The following is a 24213-nucleotide window of genomic DNA, read 5'->3' on the forward strand; positions in this document are numbered from 1 at the left end:
TGATGTTCCCGTTTGATTTCTTTTTTCCCAATGTAAAAGACAATGTAATGTAAAAGACAATTGTCCAGGTCTAAATTCTTCCTGAAAATATTTGAAAATAAGTTTTACCCTCAAACTCAGCTGTAGAAACCATCTTTGAAAATGTTACAATGCTTTTTCATGACTAGCCAGTAGGTACGGGACGATAATGTAACGTAATGTAAAGGGACTGTAATGCAGGGCATTGATTTTGCTCTCATAGCTTAATAAAGGGCGACATCGCGCGGTGATAGTGAGAATTGCAAGTTGGAAACTTACCTCTAGCCCATTGTGAACACTATGTGCTAAGTCGGCAGTTAAATGAAGAAAAACAATGGAGTAATTGCACATTTTACAAGGCTATTAACATAGATAGCTTAGATGAACACTGGTTGATTCAATCTCCAGTGAGGAAAGGGCTATTTGGTTACACTTTTTGACTTTATGACAACATTATGACTGACTACTAATTAACTAATTAACTCTTAATATTAAAACACTGTTAGCATTTATTTCATTGCCTGTCTTAAGGTAGAAGCAAAAACACGCACCTTATTTGTGAATGCTAAAATCATTAATGAGACACTGCCACAAGGGGGCATTGGTGGCTTTGTTTTTAGGACAAAAACTACTCAACTCAGTTGGTCAACCTAGCCAGGTTCATATTGATTTTGTAGCAGGGAGCACAATCACTTTGTTTCCTGTGTAGATGACAGTAGATGAACTGGAATTCCTGGATATGCTGCCCGGTTAATCCCGTTTATTTCCTTTTCTATATTCCAGCTCAGCTTTCACTCAACACATCACGCAGTGCCATTGTGATCGGTCTCAGAGAATTTCTGACAGTTTGGACAGTTTTGGTAGAATATAACCATGTAAATCATGCAGGGATTATCTAGAGCTGGGTCTATTAGCTGGGTAGTGGAATCAATTTGGTTTTGTGAAATAAATTCATTCTGTGAAAAGTGCTGTCTTGCAATCCCTTTATCTCTACAAATAATACTTTCACCTACGAAAACAGTGAGTTACTCATGCATACAACAATGACATTCTCTGTCTCGAAGAAACAAAATAGGGGTCTGCTATTAAAAAAATAATTAGTATTGAAACTGATGGCAAGTTACATCAAACTATTTGCCACGCATTACCTGACAGACTGACCAAGCACTATCCCAGAGAACTTGTATGCATTGTTTCCTTAATTCATTTGTGTAACTTCACTCTGTACTCAGTCATCTTACTGCCTAAAGACAATGTGGCCTTTAAAACCTTATGTGTTTTGGCTCTGGAGCCCAACATTTTTTAATCAATATTACAGATGCAGTGCTGATCTTTTCATATGTCAATGGGCTGACAATGGCCTCAGTGAATAGAATGGGGTATTCAGATCACGTTAAGCTCAGTGAATCTGCATAGCATTGGTCCAAAAGAACATGCCCTGTGTGTAGGTGGAATTGCCTGCACCCCTGGCTGCTTTCCTGCACTGAAAGTTGAAGAACTTGAAATATGTGTACTGTCGAGTCAGGAGTCACTCCAGAAACTGTAGGTCTGTTTTGTTAGCAAATGCAAGGGGACAGGGATTGGCAGGTACTGAAAGCAAATGTGAATACTTACTCTTACATATTTGGAGCCATACTTAAAATGTCATCAACAACCACCTGTACACCTATGCACACTACATTATATGCAAGTGTGTGATTTGGAAAACGCCTCCTGAGGTTTGCTGTGGTTTCCCTCTCTTGCATGTCTATGTTGTAATGTTGCTCAGGTCTCTCCAGGGGGAATGTGTTTTCTGAGCGAGATCCTGAAGGTGGGGAAACCCTTGAATATAGGAGACAGGGAACCTGTTTGCATGTTTGAATATGATTTTCTTCTCTCTGAAAGACCTACACTTCTAAGATTTACATTTATTCATTTAGCAAACACTTTTATCCAAAGCGATGTACCTAAAGTGCATATAGTGCATAAACAGGCACAGGCACAAGGGCAAGATGTGTACAGGTCATACAAAGCAGATAGTGCTGAAACTGAGCACAAGGTCAGTGTAGTGAGACAGAACTAATCTGATCTAAGGGTACATATATACAATCACTGGGACTATAAAGCACCACCATACTACCTAGAAAAAACATGCTACAAATACAAGGTAAGAGATAGAGCTACAAGTACAAGCTGAGAATCTTAGATCTACAAGGTCAAAATGGCAAGGGTGTCAGTCCAGGTAGAGTCTGAAGAGGTGTGTCTTCAGCCCACGTCTGAAGGGTTGGATTGAAGGGGTTGTAATTAGCATCACAGGTATTTAGTTAACACAGAGGCTGCCGGTACTTATAGTGTGCTCATAGTTTACATCATCAGTGTGCATCTAGTTGGCGTTGCGGCATCTTCGCGCAGGACACGGTTAAGTGTATCGCTTTCATAATTGTTGATAATTGTCAGCTGTAGTTGTAATTGACTTCGTGTTTGCAGTGACCAGTTTCGTTCTGTTGTGGTGTTAATCATCGATCAGTATCACCTGTGCTCAGCTGTAACCAGCTGTTTGTACTTTGTTCATTTGATCAAGCTAATTGGCATCACAGGTATCTAGTTCTTAATCAGCTGTGTTGGAGCAGGGAGAGATCTAAAACATGCAGGACAAGTGGTATTCCAGGAGAGGTTTGAGAAACGCTGATCTAGAGTAATGTAAAAGAGTTAACATTAGTAGATGTGCTGCTGACGAACCTCAATAAGGGGAACCTGCTTCCCTCTGCTCTCATCTGGATCACCTCCCGACCAGCAGCAGCCAGTCAGATCCCTCCTGAATGTGTCCACCAGGTGACAAAGGTACCTGAGAGCACTTGAGAGAGCTGAACCTGAGCTACAATAACCTAGGTGACTCAGGTGTGAGAACACTCTCTTCTGGACCAGAGGTCCCCAGCTGCTGTAAGTACAGAGTGGAAGACTGAGTGCCTCAGTTTTCTCCTCCCTTCTTTTTTGACATTAGTCCCATGCCCTCTCTTTTTACTCCTCAATCACAGAAGATGGGTCTAAAAAGAACTCTTCACACAGGAAAATGGAGTGAAGCAGGACTACAGTTAGGATCCAAAATAGTACAACATTAAACACTATTAAAGGGGGGGGTACTGTAGGCTATTAATAGGCTGTTTTGCTGTCAAAACACAAATGTTCTGTTTAGGGATAGCCTTCGTTATAGCTACGTTTTGTATGAGCATTATTACCGGACATTTTGACCATCAAGTTTTTAATTTATTGGTTTTTTATAAAATTTACCAGGCAAAAACCAGTAGTTGCCAGATAACAGAAACCCTGCTGAATAAGTATCTGCAGAATAGACCAATATTAAGAATGTGTTCATCCCTTGTTCTGTATGACTTCAGAGTTTGCCACAGATCAGTAATGTTAGCTAAACACTGTAACTACTTGCTTGCTATTGGCAACAAATATGTCTCACAGAGAAAAATGATAGCCTACTTTATATGTTTGTAATTAGCTAGCAAAAATTGTTAGCAGGCCAAAGGAAGGGATTTTCATGGATCTTTAAGCATCCATGTTTTCTGACAATCAAGAAATGCACTTAATCTAATGTATTAGTTTTGACCTGTGAAACTCATCGCTAGACTGGACACATTGCCCACACAGATTTGACACCTAATTGTATAATTTATACTACATTATAACATTTATTACTACATTACATTATATTATATTACTTTATTTAGCAGATGCTCTTACCCAGAGCAACTTCCAATTAAGTGCGTCACTGTGCTAAGAGTAGTCATCGTGAAGTATTACAAGAGGTCAGTAAGATACAAAGTTAAGTGCTAAGCTAGTGTAGAGTGCCTTTTTTTGAAAATAGCTATTGGTAGGATAGATAGACAGATAGGGAGGAAGGTAGGCTTGAAGACACAGCTTGAAAAGATGAGTTTTAAGTTTTTTCTTGAAGGTGTCCAGGGAGTCTGTTGTCCAAATCTCAGCAGGAAGCTCATTCCACCAGTGTGGAGCCAGTACTGAGAAGAGGTGGGCTCAAGAGATTCTGCCCTTGTATTTCAGGACACAGAAGTGACCCGAGGTAGCAGAGCGCAGCACTCTTGCAGGCCTGTAGGCCTTGATCATGTCCTGTATGTATTGGGGGGCTGATCTGTTAAGTCCCTTAAAGGTTAGTAGCAAGGTCTTGAACTTGATCTTCGCTGCAACCAGTAGCCAGTGGAGGGACTCAAGGAGAGGTGTCACATGGGCCTGCTTGGGGAGGTTGAACGTCAATTGGGCTGCTGCATTCTGGATAAGCTGCAGTGGTTGGATGACATACGCTGGGAGGCCAGCAAGCGGCGAGTTGTAGAAGTCCAGACGTGACAGGATGAGAGTCTTGATCACCATTTGGGCTGTGTATTTGGAGAGGTAAGGTCTGATCTTCCTGATGTTGAATAACAGGAGTCTGCAGATCCTGGTTGTGGCTGCAGTATGCCCTTTGAAGGATAGATTGCTGTCCAAAGTTACCCCTAGGTTTTTGGCAGCTGTGGTTGCCATTACCTTTGTGTTGTCAATGCAAATTGAGAGGTTCCTCAGAGGGGTCATGTATGCTGGGATGTAGACTCAGTCTTGTCAATGTTCAGCTTGAGCTGTTGTTTGTTGATCCAGCCCAAGATGTCTATGAGACATGCTGAGAATTTTGGGGCGATGTCCATCTTGGGAGGAAAGGAAATGAACAATTGGGTATCATCTGCAAATGAATGATACAACAGGCCATGTGCTGTTATAGCCTCTCCAAGTGTTCTGGTGTAGAGAGAGAACAGGAGTGGTCCCAGCACTGATCCCTGTGGAACACCTGTCTTCAGGAACCAGGGTGAGGAGGTGGAACTCTGCCAGGAGACCTGGTCCTGAGGACCTGAGCCTCTGACGTAGGAGGAGAACCATTCTAGGGCTGTTCCAGTGATTCCCAAGGCCACCAGGAGGATGTGGTAGTTGACAGTGTTGAAGGCAACTGATAGATCTAGGAAGATAAGGACAGAAGAGAGAGAGGCAGCTTTTGCAGCTTGAAGTGTGTTAGTTACAGTGTAGCAGAGCTGAAGTAATAGCTTGTGTGAGTCCTGCGTAAAGCCTTAGGTAGCGGGTAGCAGGTAGCCGAGCGGTTGCAGCGGCTATGTCACTCCCCGAGACCTGGTTAAGTAGTGTTGTTGCCAACAGGTTAAGGGCAATTTGCCTTTAGCTCAACTGGCAACGACGCTGGCCGTAAGGGGTTGGCAGCGAGCACTGAGAACCTCGGTTCAAAACTCACTCGCTCGCCGAGCCACGTAACATCTAATACACAACGCAGCAAGATACCACCCATTACAACAGCTATTAGGACCGTTTCTGTGAAGTGATTGGCTTTGAAACTTTTGACCGTATGCATGCAGCTTGTTTGAGCTTCAGTGAGCTTGATCATATTAATATTATACTGGTATGATGAAATGCAGTTAGTAGATACAAAAGGTCTCAGAAGTAGAACAGTTTTAACTGTCCATCTTTGCTAATAATGTATCTGCAAAATAGACCAATGTAAGAATGTGTTCATCCTTTGTTATTCACCTTCATTAATGCAGTAAATGCCCTTTGTTCTTTATAATAGGTTTCCCTTTGAGTTAATTAGCATGTTTCCAATATTCCTCACATTTTAATTTGTAATGTTATGGACATTGTCTAAAAACCCAGTCCAAAGCAAAAGAAATGGGCCTATAAAATCTGGAAATATTTATTTTTCTGTTATTATCTATATTTAGCCATAACCAGTCACGTAAAAAATAAACCAATAGGTAGTATGAAAGACTAATTCTGTTAACAATATTTATTTGTGTATACAGCTTGAATTCACTTGTGAATACAAAAAAAAAAAGAAAATAGTAACCTGGTAACCACATACAAAATACAGATGCAATTCATGCCATTGTATGAATAAAAGATACAATTGAAAACACTGAATCTGAAACACTGAAAGAATGAACACTGAACAATGAAGTGTACAATCAAATGCACAGGTAGCAGACCATGCATCTTCAAATGACACATTACAATAATGACAGCTAATAATAAAAGTAATTACCATTTTTCTAAGAGTAGTATCATAATGGACAGTGACCACAAACAAAAGAACATGTTGCACAATTACGAAAAATAAAACTGTACAAAAAGACACATTCAGTAGGCTCCCATATCCATTCCTAGTTTTTCATTATTCTCAAAATTGCCCCAGCAGGTTTTCTCATACTAGAGACAGGTGACACTTCACATTTCATATCTGCATTGAAAGTGTATTAGAACTTTTTTAGGTGAAAACAATAACTGCTCAACACAGGAAGTTATGTGACAATCTGGTGGCCAACCCAGGAAGCTGCAGCTACATTCCTGACAGTATTATTGTCATTTAATTACAATTATTTTCCATAATAATACTGATGCATCAAAATGTTTGAAAATCAGTTTTACAGCACATTTACATTTAACCTTCCTGTAGTGGTCAGGTCAAATTTATCTTTTTTTTCTGAAATTTATTCTGATTAGAACAAAGCTCCATGACATTGTCCACGCAGGCCACCAGGAAACACAAAATAAATTTACATAATTTTCATTAAATTTTAGGGGTTTTATTTAACTTTTGTACATCTGTGGTGGTCCCGGTCAAAAACGACCGGCCATTGGAAATTAATGGGTGAGGCTTCATTAGGGCCTTGCTCACTATTCACTTTGTGGGACCACAGTGACCAAACAATATACTGTATGTGAGGCTCTTGATCACATCTTTGATCCTGACACTGGTGAGGAGGGGAAAGGATGAAAGTGCATCAGAAGAAGATGTGTCAGAAGTTGACAACAGAAGACAACACTGACTTTTACAGACCTTTAAGAGGAGGCTATTCCTGGAAGAGCTGGGGAAAGCTATGGTGCCACCGCTTATACAAAGGCGCCAACATCTGCCTCGAGCACTACCCTCTGCTGCATCAGTGAGAGAGGGCCAGAACCAAGGTCTATGACTGTCACAGACAGAAGAGACAAAAGGAAGAGGTGCACATTGTGTGCACCCAGAGATGTCAAACAAGCATTGTGTGTCTAAAATGCAGTGCACACATTTGCAAGGCACATGCAAAAACCATCACCTATTGTCAGTCACGTACTCTACATGAGCACACATAAAACCACCATGTGATGGTTTATTGTTTATTGATTGATTGGGAACCTTGAAAAAGTTTCTGTCATAGTTACTAATGCTGTTATTGTTTTTCTATGATATGTTCTGCAATATGGAAAAGTGTTAATGTGTAAATAGGCTTAGGCCTATGTCCTTTCTTCACTAATAAAGTCACAATGGTCAATTTTGACTGGGAACACCACAGATGTTAGTTTGTGTCACTTTTAAAAAATTGAAAGGGTTTCAAAACAAATTTCCTGGTTAAACATTAAAACAAAAGTTAAAATAATCCATAAATAATGCTACTTTTACTCAAAAATGTGTTGCATAAGCTCAGGTCAATGAGGCCTACTGGTCAAAAGTTCAAAATAGAAATACAGACCTTTCATAATTACTAGAAATAAAGTTGGGATTTATAAACAGTTATATTCATTTTTGACCAGGAACACAAAAGTAGGTAACATGAAATGAACACAGCACAAGGGTGAAGCTATTTACAACATGGGGACATTGTGTTATTATACAATAGCTGAGCTGGGTTTTAAACTAAACTAACAGGATGATATTAATATTCACGGTATGGGCTAACAGGGAGATGGGCAGTTTGGATTTTCTGTTGCTGTTTTCATTTCTTTTTCCTGCTGAACATTCATTTAAGCTAAATCTTCCATTTCAATTTCCACTTTCTTCTTTTTATACTTACTGTAAAACATCCCAGTCAGTCTAAGACTTGCTTTCACCAGCCACCCGTATCCTTTTATAAACTGATTTGTTCCCAGTTCATGACAAATAAGTTTATCAAGTTCTGTATATAAAAAATTATAATCATTTATGAATGCATTATGAATTTCAGCTTCTTCCCTTGCTTTGGCTTCAAACCGGGCTAACGTTTCCTGTAGCTGTTTTGTGTGATCATTATTGAGTTCCTCTATTTTCTTTTCATAAGCTAGTTTCATCATAGTCTCTTCCTCATCCCTCTTTCTTTTCTCTCCTTCTTTGTCTCTTTCAAGTTCTTCCTGCTGCTTCTTAAGTTTATCCTCCATCTCTTCCAGTGCCTTATCCTTTTCTTCTCTCTGTTTCTTTTGCTCCTCTATCTGCTTTGACCATGTGTCTTGGAGTTGAAGCTTTTCTTGCTCCAATTTTTGTATTTGTTCTTCAGTCTCTTTTTCCTTTTTCATCCTTTCCTTCTTCTCATCTTCTGCTCTTCTTTTTCTCTCCTCTTCATCAGCTGCTCTCCTTAATCGTTCCTTTTCTTTTTCTTTCTCAAACTCCAGTTTTTCTCTCTTCATCCTCTCCTCCCATTCCTCCTTCTTCCTCTGTTCTTCTTCATTTCTTTTCTGGTCTTCCTCCATCCTCTGTTTCAACTCCTCCTGCTTCTCTCTTTCCCACTGCAGAACCTTTTTGCTGAACTCCTCCTCCAGCTCACTTTTTCTGCTTTCCTCTGCCTTTTTAATATCCTCCTCCAAATTTATTTTTGCTTGTTCAAATCTCTCCCTCCTTTCTCTGTCCTCTTTCTCTCTCCTACCTTCTTCTTCCTTATCTCTCTGTTGTCTAATTGCCTTTTCTCTTTCAAACTGTTCCTGCTCTCTCTTCATTTTTTCTTCCCACTCTTTTCTGACTCTCTCTTCCCTCTCTATCCATTTCCTGTTTTTTTCCTCTCTCCTTTCCTGTTCCTGCTTCAATTTATTTTCATACATTTCTTGCTGTTTCTTCTTCTCTTGTTCAATTTCATTCAGTTGTTTCTCCAACTCTTTTCTTTGTCTTTCCTCTAGTTCTTTTCTTCTTCTGTCCTCTTCTTGTCTTTTTAGACTTTCTTCATCATATCTTCTTTTTGTTTCCTCCATCTCTTTCTGTAACCTTTCTTCTTTTTCCTTGAGATAAAGGTCCCTCATCCGCTTTTCCTGCTCCATCTGGTGTCGTTCCTCCACCATTATTTTATTCATCTTTGCCAGTTCCAACTCATAACTTGTCCTGAGGTCTTCCTTCTCTTTCTGTAGTTCCTGCTCTCTTTCCTTCAGTATCCTCTCCTGCTCTTGTTTAACAGCAGCATCTGCCATCTGAAACATGTCAGTAGTGTAGTAGCTTCCTCCATTCTCCTGCACCATCTTGTTTATTTTATCCATGAGCTCAATGACTTGCTTGCGATTGTTATCTTTGTTGTTGAAGACATGATATCGTTCTCCATAGTCATTAATACATTTTTTAACAGCCATATGTTTTTGACAGTAATTCTCAATGGTTTGATCTCCCAACTCATCTCCCCTGGTAAACAAAACTATTGTATACTTGTCAGCTTGTTCACCAAAATGCTCCTTAATTAAGCGTACCGCTTTCAACTCTTCCTCAGTGAAGCGTCCCACATGCAGCACCAGAAGGAACACATGGGGTCCTGGGGATGACATGGACATGCACTTTGCAATTTCACTCAGAACCTCTTTTTCGGAAAATTGTGTTTCAAATATTCCCGGAGTATCAACCACAGCTATTTCCTTCCCAGCAACTTCTCCTTTTCCTTTGTTACAACATGATGTTACTGATTGAGGACTACATTCAGACAAAAACTCTTCTCTCCCCAGGATGGTGTTCCCTGTCGCACTCTTCCCAGCTCCAGTCTTTCCCAGCAGTACAATCCTCACACAGCTTGTGTCATCCTTAGCAACTTCCTCTGCAAAATACAGGTAAAAATTACATACATAAATGAATTATATATGTAAATAATAGAAATAAAACCTGTGTGAACAACAATATACTGCACAGAATATTCTTCAGAGGAAATACAATTAAACCTTGAAATGGATAACAAAGGGACATATAACTTAATTGCAGACATATACACTTAAGCTCTCAGTTTACATTTTATATTTTATCCATTTTTACAGCTGCAGCAGTTCAGGTCTGGTCTGTTGCTTAAGGGAAAATGTCGGATTCCCAGCTGGTAATCAAGTGTGTAACCTGACATTACACTGCTGCTATTTCTCATTGAATTAATGTTTTAAAGCACTACGTCACTGCACAATTACCATAACAATATTTCTGCAATTAAATATGTATCTAACATCAAAGAATGAGTAAAAACTCTCATTTTTGAGGACTATCCTAGCATTTTAAATCACAGCAAACTCAGAAACCTGGCAATCAGTTTATAGCTGGCAGCGCTCAGATCCACTAATACTTATAGTACAAGAATGGGTACAGCTCAGAATAAAGGGATGTTACATGGTAATAATGTAGTAACATTGCAATGTTAACTTCCCTCAAAATGCAGTGTCAGTGCTGTAAAGTTAAGTGCTGGTTTATACTGACTACATCCACAGAAAGGTAGAAGGCTGTTACAAGATGTTATAATTCTAACCCACTGTCCAAGATCTGCTGAACTGTAAACATTGACAAGACATCGTCACCCACCCAAAAATGTCTGTCTAATAAGGCTGCAACCCAAAAGCATGGAAATTCAATAGCATGGATGGATGGGGATGTTTACCACTGCATGTCAACCAATGTGTGAAAGATTACTGTAACTGGCTGTGAGAGTTAACATTTGTAGGGCTGATTAATGTAGGAGAGTTTGCGTTTGATTTAATGGCAATTAATATGACATAATTGGTTGAATTTCAGTGTGTTTCAAGTGTTCGTTTTTTTTTTACCTTTTGACAGACTTCCTGTCTTTTCTTCCAGTTCCTGAATTCTCTTGTCTCTCTGCACCAATGCTGCCTTGTGCTTTGCCTCCAAGTCTTTTACCCGTGTCTCCAATTGGGCTTCTATGAACATCTCAGGAAGGTAACAGCAGTTGGCTCTACTCGTTACCATGCTCTCTATCCCCGCCATCAGCTCCATGACCTCTTGCTCATTATCCTTATTGTTAAAGGAATAATATCTTTGTCCACATTTCTGAACTAGATCTTCTATGGCTGCATCCTTCTTCACAAAGTCAGCTAAACCTTCTTTCTTCAGTGTCTCCTCATGTGTGAACAGGATCACAGTGTAGTCATAAACTTTCTCACCGAGTACCTCCCTGAAGTTTTGTAATGTGCATTTGTCTTCATCAGTGATGAAGGTCATCGGACCAACCGGTATCACAAAGATGAAAGCATGGATCCCAGGGGAGCAGTGAAAGATACATTGCTGGGTTTTGCGCATTACCTCCTCTGGAGGAATGTCTGTAGAGAACAGAGCTGGCATTTCACATACAGTAACCAGGTGGTGTTCCTCTGTTAATCCCGGCAATCTCTTAGGTATGTCTGAAGTAGACTTCTTCCTCTTGATGATGTTACCTAATGTAGTCTTACCAGCTCCTTTTTTCCCACACAGCACCAAGTTCAATGTGGGTCGATTAATAGATGTCTCTTCAGATACTGAAATGTAGGAAAGTGACATAAGTCAGTTATCATGAAGATACATACATTACTATTCAATATACTACTCAATAAAACATTTACTGTATGGAGAGTATAATCTGCTATTGTTCCATTACAATTTAGACAAATGTGCATGTATGTTGTGTGCATTATCATTTTAAAAATGAGGTTTTCATTTAAAGACATTTCATCTCCATATGGAAATTCAAATAAAATTAAAATTGCATTTGATCTTAACATATTTGAATGGCTTTCTGAATGTTTTATTTGTAGTTAGCTAGCTACCTTAAATTCAAACTATTTCAGGCATTGTTGATTTTTGTGAAATACATGTGCATATTGATGAGGTTATTTTTAGTCCAATAACGTCTCCAACTGGGAAAGCACTAGCCACATATTATTTTGTTTTGTTTTTTTTTCACTCTCACTTACACTCTCAATTTATTAAAAGATTACACACCTGAAATGGATTTCCTTAGTGTAGATGTTTCCTGTCCTTGTTCCTCTGTTTTTTGATGCCCTGTCAGATGTACTTCATCGCTGGAAATATTCTTGTTCCTTTGCATCTTCTGTTCAACATTTTGTTCCTCAGATTGAGCCTCCATCTCACATATGAAGTACTTTCCTTCATTCTTCTTCACTACCGTGTCAATTTTTTCCATTAGTTTGATGACCTGTAAGACACTCTTGTCTGTGTTGTTCAAAAAATGAGACACACCTCCATAGTCCCTAATAATCGGACCCAGGGGATCATTTCTGCAGTCATACTTATCTGCATGTGTAATCAACACCATTGTACATTCCATGGCTGCATCACCGAAATGTTGTTTGATCCTCCCCATCACTCTTTGACTGTCATTATGTGAGAAACCCCCTGGCTTGATCACCAGAAGAAACACATGGGGTCCTGGAGCAGACAGATAGATACAGCTCTGTATCTCCTTAAGTAACTGTTCTTCTGAAATACCAGCATCAAATAAGTCTGGAGTGTCTATCACCACAACATTCCTCCCAAACACTGTTCCTCTTGCTCTCTCGCACTGCTGTAATGGGGACAAGGACTGAGTTTCAAATGCCTCCCTCCCAAGGATGGTGTTTCCTGTAGAGCTCTTTCCAGCTCCAGTCCTCCCCAGCAGCACAATTCTCACTGTTAAGAAAGAGATATGTTTGCGCACTGATTGCACTGTTATCCTTGAAACGTTTAGCTTTCTGTCAAATTGATTTATTCTTTCCAAGCTGTCAGCTGGACTTCACATTGTGTAGACAAAAAATAACATTCCAGTTAACATTCTTTAATAATATTTCAAGACCGATATTACATATCATGCCAGCATTTTATTAACTGAGGTCATTTAAGACACAGGTATCAAAACAGACAATGGTATATACACATAGTCCATGTACATGGACTATGTGTATATACAGTGCACTCCATACTTACAAACTGGGGGCTCCTCCATGCTGCTTCTCCTTCCTTTTTGTCCTGTGTCACATGACAAAGACACAGAATGATTAATATCTTTCAAATCATAATTTTGGAATTCAGCTTTTTCATCAACAATAGTAAATTTGAATTGCTAATGAAATGAGTATCGTTTGCTTCCAAGAACACTCTTACCACATTATAAGAAAACAAGAGAAAAGGACTGATATTTGATGGGACTGAAATACTTGTCAAATGATTCACAAAATGTCTTACTTAAATCTAGCCGTCTACGGTTTTGTTTTGTTTAGAACCATTATTTATAAGTCCCACTGCAAGTGGTCATGTTGGACGGCAGACAAGTAAGCAGACATAGCTAATAACAAACAACAAAACATATTTTTATCAACTTTAGCACCTTCAGGACCACATTTGAAAGAGAGATTAGTTTTTAGAAATAAATATATACCCAGTGAATAAACACAGAAGATATGTGAAATTATGGGGAGGCCTCATTTACATTTGGATATTTTCTTCAAGTACAGGAACATAACTGACACAATACCAACTGCTTTCTGGTTATATTTGAGTCTCCACTCTCCAGTATGAGTGGCTTTACTGAGAGAATACTCACCTGCTCTCCCGGTTGCCATTTTCCTTTACTGTGACTCCTTGGAATCAAAGTTCACCCTGTTTAACACACCAATGTTATTTCTCTGTATTACAACCTTTGGAAGCACAAAAATGGATTTCAATCCTAAAGATTACAGCTATGATCATAAACATACAGTATTGTTCCAGTGTTGGTAAGTCTGAGGTCAAGATCTATATACACAGTATGATCATGGAATAATCTGAATCAGATAAGCAGCTCTTAAAGAAAAAGAGAAAAATGGATTAATAGGTTAAATCCATCAGCTTGTTTGTGCATGCTTATAGAGACATATTTGTCAACTATTTGTATGTTGAAAAGAGGTAAACATATTTTACCGACCATGCACTGAACAGACTGCACGATCCTCTAAACATTACATTCACAGACCATTATATTTTGTTTGCAAGTACAGCGTGTTTCATACCAAAGGTTTGTCCTTTTATGACAGCAAATGTATTCATTTAATGAATGTAAATTCTATTCACCATACCAACGATATCCTAGTCTGATGGATGCCGACTACTCTAGACTGTTGTATGTAGGAATTTATATTTATTATGATTTCCTTTTTTCTTTCGTGGTGTTCAGTGGTGGTGTCTATATCAAACAATGCATGAGACCAGACTGTATTTATGCAACCAAAAAACACAGACAAGCGGCAAAATAAATCCCCCTTACCCATGTGTACATATTCTCTTGAGAGTGGTAGCTGAAGGAAAGTTGAAATTTCATGATCCATTTCAGCTGTCATGAAAGCTGTCTGAAAGAATATGATAAAATGTTGAAAGTAAATATTCAAAATTGTATTTTATTTATTTGTAATTTGTAATTGTATTTTATTTATTTGCAATATAAGTAACAGGTTAATGAGTAACCTCAGCTAATATCCCCTTTTGCGTGGTTCTACTATGGCACTTAACAGAATATGACATGTTACGGAATGACTCCAAGACATGGGATCTTAAGCGGCCCACATCAGAATTTGCGTACTGTTAGATGACTACAGGGGTTACTACTGAAGGGGTTCTACCAGTGGTGTGCCAGGCAGAAGTCACCCCCCCCAACACTCATACACACAGACATCCATACACATGGTGCCTGAAGTGGTCAAACATACCATTTTATGGCCATACAGCATAACCATACTGCTCTCTGAAATGTGTAGTCTGTCCAACATGGTGCAACTGTTTGTCTCATGGTTTTCTACTGTCTGTCTTTCCTGTCTTAAAGTAAGTGCCTCTCCTGTGTCTTGCTGCACCCTGCCTAACCAAAGGAAAAAACTTACTTAATAATTGCTGAGATATTTTTTTTTTTTATTGACACTAAACTTTACTACACATTGCACATATCTGGAGAAACTTGCTTGAAAAGTATATTACAGGAAAATCTTCCACACTTAATACATAATTTTGTGGTAATCTTCAAAATGCTTACTATTTGATGTAGGACCCTGGACTTTCCTTTCTGCACATATTGTGTCTCTCAAACTTACTGATAACCCTGCACACTGCCTGACCAAGAGAAACAGAGTGGGGTCAGGCTTTAAAATGGAAAAAATGGAAAAATGTTTTGTTTTACATGGTTTTAAAAAGTTTGTGAGTATGTGAGTTGAAAATATATCAAACAGGGTAGCCTTATTCAAATAAATGACTACACATAATGGAAATGGACAGCAGTCACTCCACAATACACCACAATTCGTCTTCGTCACACATTTTGTGACCAGGACAATAAAATGCATTAAATGAATAAAAGATTACTTGAAAAATCACCGTGTAATTCACTCGCTTACTCACTTTTGCTATCGCTCTCAATTAATGGAATGAAAGGACAGACCGCAATCTTAATTGCGCAAGAACAATTTTTACACTAGCTAGCTAATGTACAGTGTGTGGCCTCAATCTCAATTTTGCAATATGTAGGTCAAATATTGCCAACACTGAAAGCAAATACATGAGTCGCCATATGAGCCATTCTAGAATTAGGGGTACATTTCCCGTCTCCCAGATAAACATTTTGTTATTTTTCAAAAAAAAAAAAAAATTATTGAATCAGTTTTGAATAATAAATAATAATAATCTAATCTAATAATAATCTAATCTAATAATACTAATTAGATTAAACTTTCACTAATAATAATGCTTGATGTATATTTTAGGCACAATTTATACATAAAATATTAACTAAATGACTCCCACCCCACACATTATTGACTGTCTTCAGCTCCTGATTCATACATTCAACTTGAATTAACACGAAATAATTAAGTATAATTTTCACTTTTTCGTGCTTACTCTATTAACAGTTATAAAATCAATTGCATAGAATATCTATTTTTTGTATAATATATAATTTCAGTAATAAAAAATATATTTTGTGTCTGTCCCATTGTTCTGGTCAACTCTGTTACCTCTGTTATAAAACCGCATAAAAATCTGCCAACAGTTCTAATAAAAAGCATGTGACCTGCACCCGGTGATGTCACTTCCTCTGGTGGGAAACATCTGGAAGGCAGTGAGGTATGTCATGCTTTTTCTTTCATTATTTTTTACAAAATGTTGAGGATACACCAACAGTAGATTAATTATTTGTCAAATCTGTTATTGTTATATTGCAGTGAATCTCTCTTTCAATTTTAAAAAAAATCATAATATGATGAAAATCCATGAAATTCTGTTTTTAGACATGCCATGTGGTATGTGGTTTGAGGTTAGCACATGGAGTGAAGGCACAAAAAATATCAACTCTGTTACCGTCAACTCTGTTAATGGTTTAAACAGTTTAACGATAACAGAGTTGACGATGAGTAGCAGAGTCAAATGTTCCCAATTACATTTAAGCATTTTGCATTATTTTACATGTATTATTGATTCTGAATCAATAATTTTGTGGTATACCATTCCAGGTTCAGGCAATTGAATAACTTCTGTTCTAGATAGATGAAGCTGTCAGCAGCAGAAAGACAACGGCAATACAGGGCATGGAGAGATGCCGACCCTGTAAGGAGGGCATAAAATTTGCAAAAAGACAGAAATAGGTGGCACAAAAGGAGAAATGCAGGGCAGACAAGCAGAGTGGCCGATCTGGGTGAAAGGGAGCAAAGGTACAGTGTAGGTATTGGAGAGAGGCGCAGTGGAGGTGCAGAGCAAGAAGGCAGAAACTTGTAGAGATGACACCACCACAAAGTCCTGAACCAGACCCTGAACCACGGATATCCAGGTTAGATTATTGCATGGTTAGATGAGTGCATAGGTCCATGAGTCTATAATTATTTTATATAGAGTAACTATACAGTTAGTCATAGGTAGATTGAGAAAAGTGTAGTTCTTTGTTAGGATTGTCAACATGATAGTATGTAACTGAACAGTTTCTTCCAAGGTGTTGGGTCTTAAAGGTACACTCCATAATTTGTGCATGTTTTTTTTTTTTACACATTTTAATTAAAGGTGCACTATGTAACTTTTTTAGTAACCATTTTTCATATAATATAGTCCTATATTCTTGAACTGCAGGACTTAAAGATGGGCAATGTGCTCTTTTTGTTCTCACTCCACCATAATTCAAAATACAAGCCTGTTTTGCTCTAATGTTTACAAATACAAATGTAAACATATGACTTTAAAGTACATCTAAAACTCATGAAGCTCTTGCAAACTGCTATTCCTTGTATCAAGAGCTCTGTCTCTTTGTTTGTTTATAGGCCCATAAAAAAGTTGCATAGTGCACCTTTAATAATAAATACCAATTTTTTGAAAAATATAACTTGTTGTTAAATATTAAGGAGTGTGCCTTTAAGTTAACTGCTCGTGTAAGTAAGCTAAGTAAGCTGAAAAATATTTTAATTAAAATAAGCTACTTTAAATTCAATTTGAATTTAAACTTGTTTTTATTGTTTCAGACAAAGGAGGTCAGGACGAGGAAAAATAAAACAGGAGAACTCAGAACTACGGAGAAATTCAAAGAATAAATATTTTGCTAAAAAAGAAAACAACCATTGTCCACAAAAATACCAGAGACTGATGTCCAACTCCAGAGACTGATGCTTGTGTCTGAATCCCCTCAATCAAAAATGCAGAAACAGATAGGAAGACATAAAGTCCCTTAAGAGGTTCAAAGAACTCTCTTTTTTCATAATGTGCTGATAAAAAATATCAGACAAAAGTACCAAGACACTAAAGAAGAGAGATGATATCACGAATTGTGTCAGGAAAGATCATAAAAAAATTACAAACTACAGAAAACAACACAGACATCACTTGGTTTTTCAAGAAAGCGGTTTGGCAAGAGTAAGTAAAGTGAACTGTCTTTTCAAAGAAGAAAATATCGCTCAACACAAAGCAAGTTCCAGAAGAAGGTACAGGAATTCTTTCTGAGAGATGATGTCAGCCACTTGACTACAGGAAAAAAACAAACCATCACAAGGGGAAAAACAAAAATGCAGAAAAGGTTTCTGAATGATACAGTAGAAAATCTTCATCGCAAATTCCTTTTTGAGAATCCATCAAGTCAGCTGTCATATAGGCCTATACTTTTCTGTTGCATGTGTCCTTTCTGGGTTGTCCACCCATCCATATCTGACAGAGAAACCTGTCTCTGTAAAGTTCATGAAAACTTATCCTTCTTTGTGCAGAAGCTTCATACACTCCAACTTCTTGGGACAACTGACTAATAAATCATTGAAAACTCAATATGCTGTGACCCTGCAAGCAAAGAATGCATGTATGGAGAATGTGCTAAATGCAGAAGCAATGCCTATCAGCTCAACCGTGACTATGATGCTGAGGCTCCAGTGAGATCTGTTCAATGGACAACTGAACTGGGAGAAAGGAGGAAGAAAACAAAGAAAGTGAGAAAGAATCACAACCAGTCCGAATGACTGTGAAAAAGGAGATGGAGTGTTCTCTAGGAGTTATGACTAATATGTTCCAGAACCAGCTGAGAGTTTTCACAAGGCATCAATTCAATATTAAAACGCAATACATCCACTACCATGAGCTCTGTGAAGTCTCATGAGTGTTTGATTCACATTGATTTTTCCGACAATTTTGCACGCATATTGTCAGCAGAGATTCAGGCAGTTCACTTTGCATCCTCTCAGCAGCAGGCGACTCTGCATACGGGAAACCTTCATGTGGGTGGAGTCGACAAACATTTGTGCTTCACGACCATCTCAGCATCAAAAGACAAAAGTTCACCTGCTATATGGACACACCTGTCCCCTGTGCTAGATCATGTGAAAACCCACCATCCATCAGTAACTTTGGTTCATTTTTTTAGTGATGGACCATGCACCCAATACCCACAGAAGGGCAACTTTTATATGTTTAGCACAGAGTTGTTCATGAAGGGCTTCAAGAAAGGCACATGGAGCTTCTTTGAAGCAAGCCACGGAAAAGGTGCTCCAGATGGAGTGGGAGGGGTTTTAAAAAGAACAGCAGACAGCTTGGCCAGTGAAGGAAAAGACATTCCAAATGCCAAGCAAATGTATGACTGTGTGCTGAATGCCCACACCTCTGGACAGCCATTCTACATTGACGAGGAAGCTGTGGACAAAGCTGTACAGAAGATTCCAAAATGACTCCCAGTGGTTCCTTTGACAATGAGCCTCCATCAGATGATCGCTCTCACACCAGGAAAGTTCATCTACAGAGATGTCAGCTGTCTCTGCTCAACTAAGCAGATTCTTGAGTGTACATGTCACAACACACAAAGGTTTGAATTTGATGTTCAGCCCATCCTTTCTGCCACCACCGAATCTGATATTCAGCCCATCCGTTCTGGCAGCACCAAAGAGCAACAAGCACAGACAACAGATGAAATCAACTGGGAAAGCAAAGACACTGTATCATTGGACAGTGGTGTGTCATCAAATATGATGATGACATTTATCCAAGGACCATTGTCGAGGTCAATGAGACACATGCAAAAGTCACATGCATGCACAAAGTGGGGCAAAATCGCTTCTTCTGGCCAACCCGTGAGGATACTTCATTGTATCTCTTTGATGATGTCCTCAGAATCATCCCACAACCTACCTCAGTGACAGGACGTCATGTAAAAATAAACAAAGAAATATGGGCAGAAATCGCCAATGACTGATTTGCATGTCCAGGGCGTGAGGGAGCTGGTATGGTGAAGCATGGGGGCCACGCTTCCTGAAGAGGCTGCATAATGACCATGGATGTGTAGCCTGTCTAGCCCTTGACTAATAGGTTGGACCCTGGTTAGTGTGCTTGCCTATGATCTGGGCAACGCTGGGTTCAATTCCTGGCTGCCCCTGAATTTGCTACAATATGATGCCCATCAGAAAAAAATGTTTTGAAAGCCATTTTATTTTCCAGATCAGTAATGCATGAGACACATGTAGTTATTATTCAAGTTCATGAAAGATCTGTAATTCAGATGTATTTGTTAAGATTAAATTAATGTTTTTACATTTAAAAATGGTTTTAAAAGTTTTTGAGTCGGGCAGAAAATGTTGTTGTTTTCGGTCTTTTAACTATGGGTGGTCACCTCTGCTATTCATATCAACTCTGTTTGTTTAAGGTTTTGCTTTAAAAATGATCATTAGATATGTTTTGTTGTTAACAAATTGATCAGAAGCTATGTCAGAACTAACATGCTTACTACATGAAATTTCAAAGCATTTCATTCATTTTTAAAGCTATTTTTAGAGAAAATGTACACCATCTAGGCAACTTTTCAGTTAAATGTGTTGATATTTTATTAGACTTAAAGCTGAATTAATGGGTGTAGAGAAAAGAAGTTCTCTTAGGGAAGACAGGGTTTTAAATTGTATTACATTTGTTGACTATATATATTTGACCCAATTTGTCTATAACAGTTGACCAGTTTTTCTGTTAGTACGTTGTTTTTCAGAATAAACATTACTGAAAATGTTAAATGTGAAGTGTGTTCTATGAGAATAAAAAAAAAGTTTAATGAAAAAAAAATCATTCCTATTTTTGTTTTCTTTCTATACTTGTAATGTACCTGCAATTCTGGAATGGGCCATATACAGCTTTGCTCAATCCGGTAAAAAAAAAAAAAAAATGGATGACAGGCTGTACCAGTGGACTGTTTCAATCGTTTTACCGCCCACCGCTCTAGGACACAAATACCCAAATGCACACCTGATCTCAGAACAGGGCAGGCAGTTTCAAGAACGCTTGCCTTTCGTATGTTTCTGATGTTAGCTGTATAAAGTCAACTGTAGAGAGTTCAGTGGAAACGTCGCTAAAAGTAGCGTGCTAGTTGGCTATTAATCCCACAGCGTCATCGGACGGTCGCAATCGCGAGTGTGTTTTTTCAAACTTTTAATGCAAAAACTGATCTCAGGACAGGGCAAGCGACTTTAAAACCGCTTGCCTTCGCCCACTTTTATCAATGGGACACATGACGTCATCTGAACAGACACTCCGTTGACTTTAACGAGCTTATTCTCGGCAGAAAAATACAGCGAAACAGGACAAAAGGCCGCAGGAGGGCAGTGAGTGGGTGGTGGAAGAAATGTATTAAAATAGACAGCAGTAGATCGTGTATTATACATATATTACGTAGAAAATTATCACTTTTAAGAGATATACCTTTTGACATTTATTTTCGCGTAGGAAACAAAAAGTTAGGCAAGCAGTGCTTGCCTTGACGACACGCCACTGGGTTCTACACTGGCTTCTGTAATAAAAAATGAGACTGAATGACATGTCTGGTTTAATGAAGGAGCAAACAATTGCCTGAATGAAGGTGTCTATTGGGAGATGGGCAAAGAATCAGAATCTTGTATTGTGAATTTGAACTTTTTCATAAAAATCACAAAATGCTATAGAACAACTACTCTAGTAGCTCTGCTAGGCTACAAACACAGTCCGTCGAAGTCAACGAATGCATAACTGTAACTACCGCCCGATAATTCCACAAAGTTTTCCTCCATTGCAAAAAAAAAAAAAAACTCATAAAGAACAAACAAAAATGCACTAGTGTCTAGAAGCGCGGAAGTTACAGATTACAGATCCAGTGGGAAGAACAGTAAATTAGCACTTCTTTAAAAAGTAGCAGGCTCCTTGTTTCGTACCTTTTTGTATGTCGCTTGCTTATTTTCCACAAAAGAAGGAAAACGTGGCTGGAAATCCAAAGATAGATGAAAAAATCTCTTCTGCCGGTCTTAGTTCTGGACCTTGCTTCTAATTACTTTTATTAAGCCCATTTAACGGATCCTTTAATTCACTACTGTTTGACGTTATTTGCGTTTTAGTTTCGTTTTACTTTCAATCACGGGACTATGCTGACTATCTCGACCACACCTGCATGAACCGTCACTGTAATAACTGCATGGTGTCGACATTTGGACATCCCTCATATGATCCCGCAATATTGCTCCTCCCTGCTATCAATTTCAAAGTTTCGTTTTTTCCGTCTCCGTTTGTATTGGTGGAATATATGCCAAAATGGACAGTTGGCTGCCATTTCTTGAAGTAGCCTAGGTGAGCCGACGCTTGCTATACTTAAGAATGAGAAGCCTAAAGGTCAAATCAATGAACACAGTGACGGTGCTTGGTATGTAAATGCAATTTATTTAATTCTCTTTCACTTAAGTAAATCTCTTTCATTTAAGTTCTCTTTCACAAGTCAATAGCAGGTCTAATTTTTAAATATTTCAAAATAGGCTAATATGATAGGCTATCATGAAACAACTGACAGATTATATATTCATTAGTAAAATTTTTAGATTGTTACAGCTACTTTGATTATTTAGTTATACCTATTTATCGTTGTTTTGTAGACTATGTATTATATTGTAGGCCTACATTATATAACGTGAACAAGATTAACTGAACATAATGCAGTGAAAGAACTGAACTAGATTCACTGAACAAGATGTATTGAAGGATTGAAAGTACTGGATGGATGAAAAAAAAAAACTGCAGGCACTAATGTACAATCCTTGTAATGTTTACTGATTCATTCAGTGATTGAGGGTACTTACATTCAATGACTCTACTACCACTGATACACTGCCTGGACAGCAGCCTGACCCGATGTCATTTTTCCTCCAGTCACAGTCAATTTTTTTTTTTTTATCTCTATTTCTAAAACTGCTCATAGCTATTGCTGTGTACTTATTTCAGGTTCTTCACATTCTGATGAAAATAAATCATTATTCATTGTATTGCACTCCCTGTCTCATTCTTTAGATTAGCATGTCACTGTAATCAACAGCTAACTTTAAATTCCAACTTCAAGCAATCCCCTCAATGGTATTTTTAATTCTTCTTTGAAATAATGCATTAAAATATATCTAAAAATTGAATAAACAAAAACAAACCTTTGCCATTGATATTTTTGTTGAGGATTTTGTTTTCCCTAAAGGAAACTTATTTTTTAGTAACACACTTGTTTTCACCACGTGTAGTTGCTGCAGAAGTCTCTGCTGCATACAATACATAATAAAAGGAGTGGCAAGGGTTACATACTGGCAGGCGTAACATACTACTTTTTTAACAAGGGAACAAGGGAAAAAAATTAACATCTGCCTGAACTTGTTTCCCAGAGTTAATATCAAAATGCATTCCAGGGAGACTGAATCTTGAGTAGTAGTGAATATGTTTCCCAGTTCACCATCAGTGATTGAAAATAACTTAACACCGCTCTGCCCGAGAATCATCTTTTATTATTCTGTGTTTTGGCTTTGATTGATGTTCGAGCTTTGCATTACCTGCAGCCATAGCTAAGATGGAGTACTTACAGACATCCATCTGTACCTTTGCATAATGTCTAAAATGTAAGCCATGGAAGTCACTTCTGAATAATGGTGTCTACCCAGCCAAAACATAACAAAACAAAATAATCTATATAATGTATATATTGTAAAGGTTTATAGTATATCTATCTATATTGTTTCTAGTTATATACTTGAAAAAATATGAACTGTTATTATTACCTAACAAAAAGTCCTGACTTTTGCAGACCTGCCCTCTGATCAATGGGCCTATGAGTTATTAGGAAACATTGCAGCTTGTGACGGTTGATGTCCTTCACAGTTCTGCTCTGTGTTGTCCCTCCAGTTTGTTTTATTTCTCTGCTTTAGAACAAGCAGGGTGTACAGTATGTCACACTGTTCTGAGACATGCAGGGGAAGATGCTGTATCCAGAATATTTGTGTTTCTGTGCACAGGGGGCATGTTGATTTTAGCTACAAGGTCCTTAGTCCCAGTCAATTTCAGCACGCCAAGAAGTCCTCCTCATAATTGATACCAATCAAGTTAGAGGTTATTTTCAACACACAGTAATGGATAAGTACTATATAAAGATGTCTGATTAATGTCTCCAGGTGTTTCATCCACACATGCATTTTACAGTGCTTAATCCTTTATCCAGTCTAGTATTAGTGTAATTTGTTAATAATAAAGTGTAATTTGGTGCCAGTATGTATATGAAAATATGTGTTATTTTCTCTTCATATAACATCATTCAGACTGAGCTATAGCAGTACAGATCACCATTATTATTCCTCCTGTCACCGTTTCTGATTTATTTTTCATTGTTTTATGATTAAACATTCCTGTTTAACACAAGATGTCATTTAGACCTGCTGTTTACCAGTGGCTAG

At 38.2% G+C, this 24213-nt stretch overlaps 1 protein-coding gene across 1 annotated transcript; it reads right to left on the reverse strand.

Moving 5' to 3' along the window:
• Positions 1-4583: 4583 nt before the first annotated feature.
• On the reverse strand, positions 4584-11233 carry LOC118793019 (GTPase IMAP family member 4-like). The gene is made up of 5 exons (XM_036550964.1): positions 10819-11233; positions 8879-9839; positions 5288-5310; positions 4821-5002; positions 4584-4697 (listed from the first exon to the last, which is right to left on the reverse strand). Exons 1-5 carry the CDS (start codon positions 11231-11233, stop codon positions 4584-4586), a joined length of 1695 nt encoding a protein of 564 aa, XP_036406857.1.
• Between the last annotated feature and the right edge of the window lie 12980 nt (positions 11234-24213).

This window comes from Megalops cyprinoides, chromosome 18 (genome assembly GCF_013368585.1).
Source record: "Megalops cyprinoides isolate fMegCyp1 chromosome 18, fMegCyp1.pri, whole genome shotgun sequence".
In the NCBI taxonomy this organism is placed as follows: domain Eukaryota; kingdom Metazoa; phylum Chordata; class Actinopteri; order Elopiformes; family Megalopidae; genus Megalops; species Megalops cyprinoides.

What these genes read in the sequence shown, in the direction of transcription:
- LOC118793019 (XM_036550964.1), bottom strand. Translation starts at nt 11,233, where the DNA reads ATGACCTTCATCACTGATGAAGACAAATGCACATTACAAAACTTCAGG. An exon ending in TTACGTGGCTCGGCGAGCGA is followed by an intron (nt 5,003 to 5,287) that starts GTGAGTTTTGAA and finishes TTATCTTCCTAG; the next exon opens with ATCTATCAGTTGCCTTCAAC. An exon ending in CAGGTGTTCCACAGGGATCA is followed by an intron (nt 4,698 to 4,820) that starts GTGCTGGGACCA and finishes TTTCCTCCCAAG; the next exon opens with ATGGACATCGCCCCAAAATT.